General features: G+C 31.6%; 2 protein-coding genes across 2 annotated transcripts; both read left to right on the top strand.

Annotated features, from left to right (window-relative positions):
• Positions 1 to 124: 124 nt before the first annotated feature.
• Tsp_12188 (hypothetical protein) lies at positions 125 to 639 on the top strand (the record flags this gene model as incomplete). The annotated part of the gene is made up of 1 exon (XM_003378704.1): positions 125 to 639. A coding segment is annotated over one exon (515 nt), but the record flags the coding sequence as incomplete, so codon positions are not given.
• Positions 640 to 1,161: 522 nt separating this feature from the next.
• On the top strand, positions 1,162 to 1,286 carry Tsp_12189a (hypothetical protein; the record flags this gene model as incomplete). Its single annotated transcript, XM_003378703.1, has 1 exon — positions 1,162 to 1,286. A coding segment is annotated over exon 1 (125 nt), but the record flags the coding sequence as incomplete, so codon positions are not given.
• Between the last annotated feature and the right edge of the window lie 7 nt (positions 1,287 to 1,293).

Here is a 1,293-nt window from a genome sequence, read left to right as displayed (position 1 = left end):
CCAATTAAAAATTGAGTTGATAAGGACTGGAATGAATCAGAAAAAAGAGAATGGGAACTTTCATCTGAGGCCCGTATAAATCAAACACCCAGCAGATGTAGATGAAAAAGATTTGTCAATTCAGACACGGATCATCATACATCGCCATCCGAGCGCAAAAAGTTATCACTCTCTTGTATATCTGAAAAAGATATTGTTCACGCGAATGATGAAATACAAACACTGAAAAGTGAAGAAAAGGAAACGGGAGAACTTTCAATGTGCTTCAGTGGGATAAAGCAAGTTAATGAAATTCATACCTTGTTAAATGAAATGGAAGAATGTAGCAAAGGTTTTCAACAATTAGCAGAATCTGAAAAGGAATCAGCTCATCATGTGTCAAACGATTTTATCAGTATCTCTGAAAAATTTCTAAATGGCAGTTCATTTTTTACAGATTTTACAGATGTAAAACTTGAATCAGGAAGGAAATTTCAAAATGAAAAAACAGAAGAATCCATCTCCAAAACTGCTAATTCATCAGCACATGCAAAAACAACCGCTCAGAGTTTTTCTAAAAAAAGTCATTCATCAAAAACTGGAAAACACGAGTCAGATTCAGAAAATCCAAGAAATAATGGCGGATCAGTTAGTAAATAAGCACCATCATAATTGCAATAAAATCTGATTATGAATTCGAACGTTTTCTTTTTTCGTGATATTCATTTTCAAAAGCTCGCTGTACTAATTTTCTGTTCAATTTTATTTTATATTTTCATTGTGCTGTTTAACTAAAGTGTTACGAATAAATAAATAGTTTTAGTGAAGCAACTTTGCCTATATCTTTTCTTTGCATTTTGCATTTCTGAAACCTGGAATATTAATTTTTTTTTTATTTAAAGGATATTATATATACTGTTGTGTTTTGCAATTTTTGAAATTTATTTACATTATTACTATCTATAAATAAACTGCATAATTTTATACTCAGAAATACTTACTCATGGTACTATGGACATGTTTTTTTCTATAATAGTTCGAAACAGCAAACGTATAGCAAGCACTACGCGCGTCAATAAGATTAATTCTGCTCCATAAGTAGTAGAAAATAGTGACAATACTGCACTACAACAAGATATTTATCAACATTGAATATTACTATAATATCCATGCTATGCTTATATGTGGGGAGAATCAGGAACAGTTCAGGCAGCAAGAACTAAAATTCATTACGTGTACGTACAAGTCGGATCAGACCATTTCGAAAGTGGCTTGCATTATATAAGGTCCCGAACAAATTTTTACAAGTATGAA

The sequence above is a fragment of the Trichinella spiralis genome, assembly GCF_000181795.1.
Source record: "Trichinella spiralis strain ISS 195 chromosome Unknown Scfld3, whole genome shotgun sequence".
NCBI lineage: Eukaryota > Metazoa > Nematoda > Enoplea > Trichinellida > Trichinellidae > Trichinella > Trichinella spiralis.
This window is presented reverse-complemented; position numbering and strand designations above follow the sequence as displayed.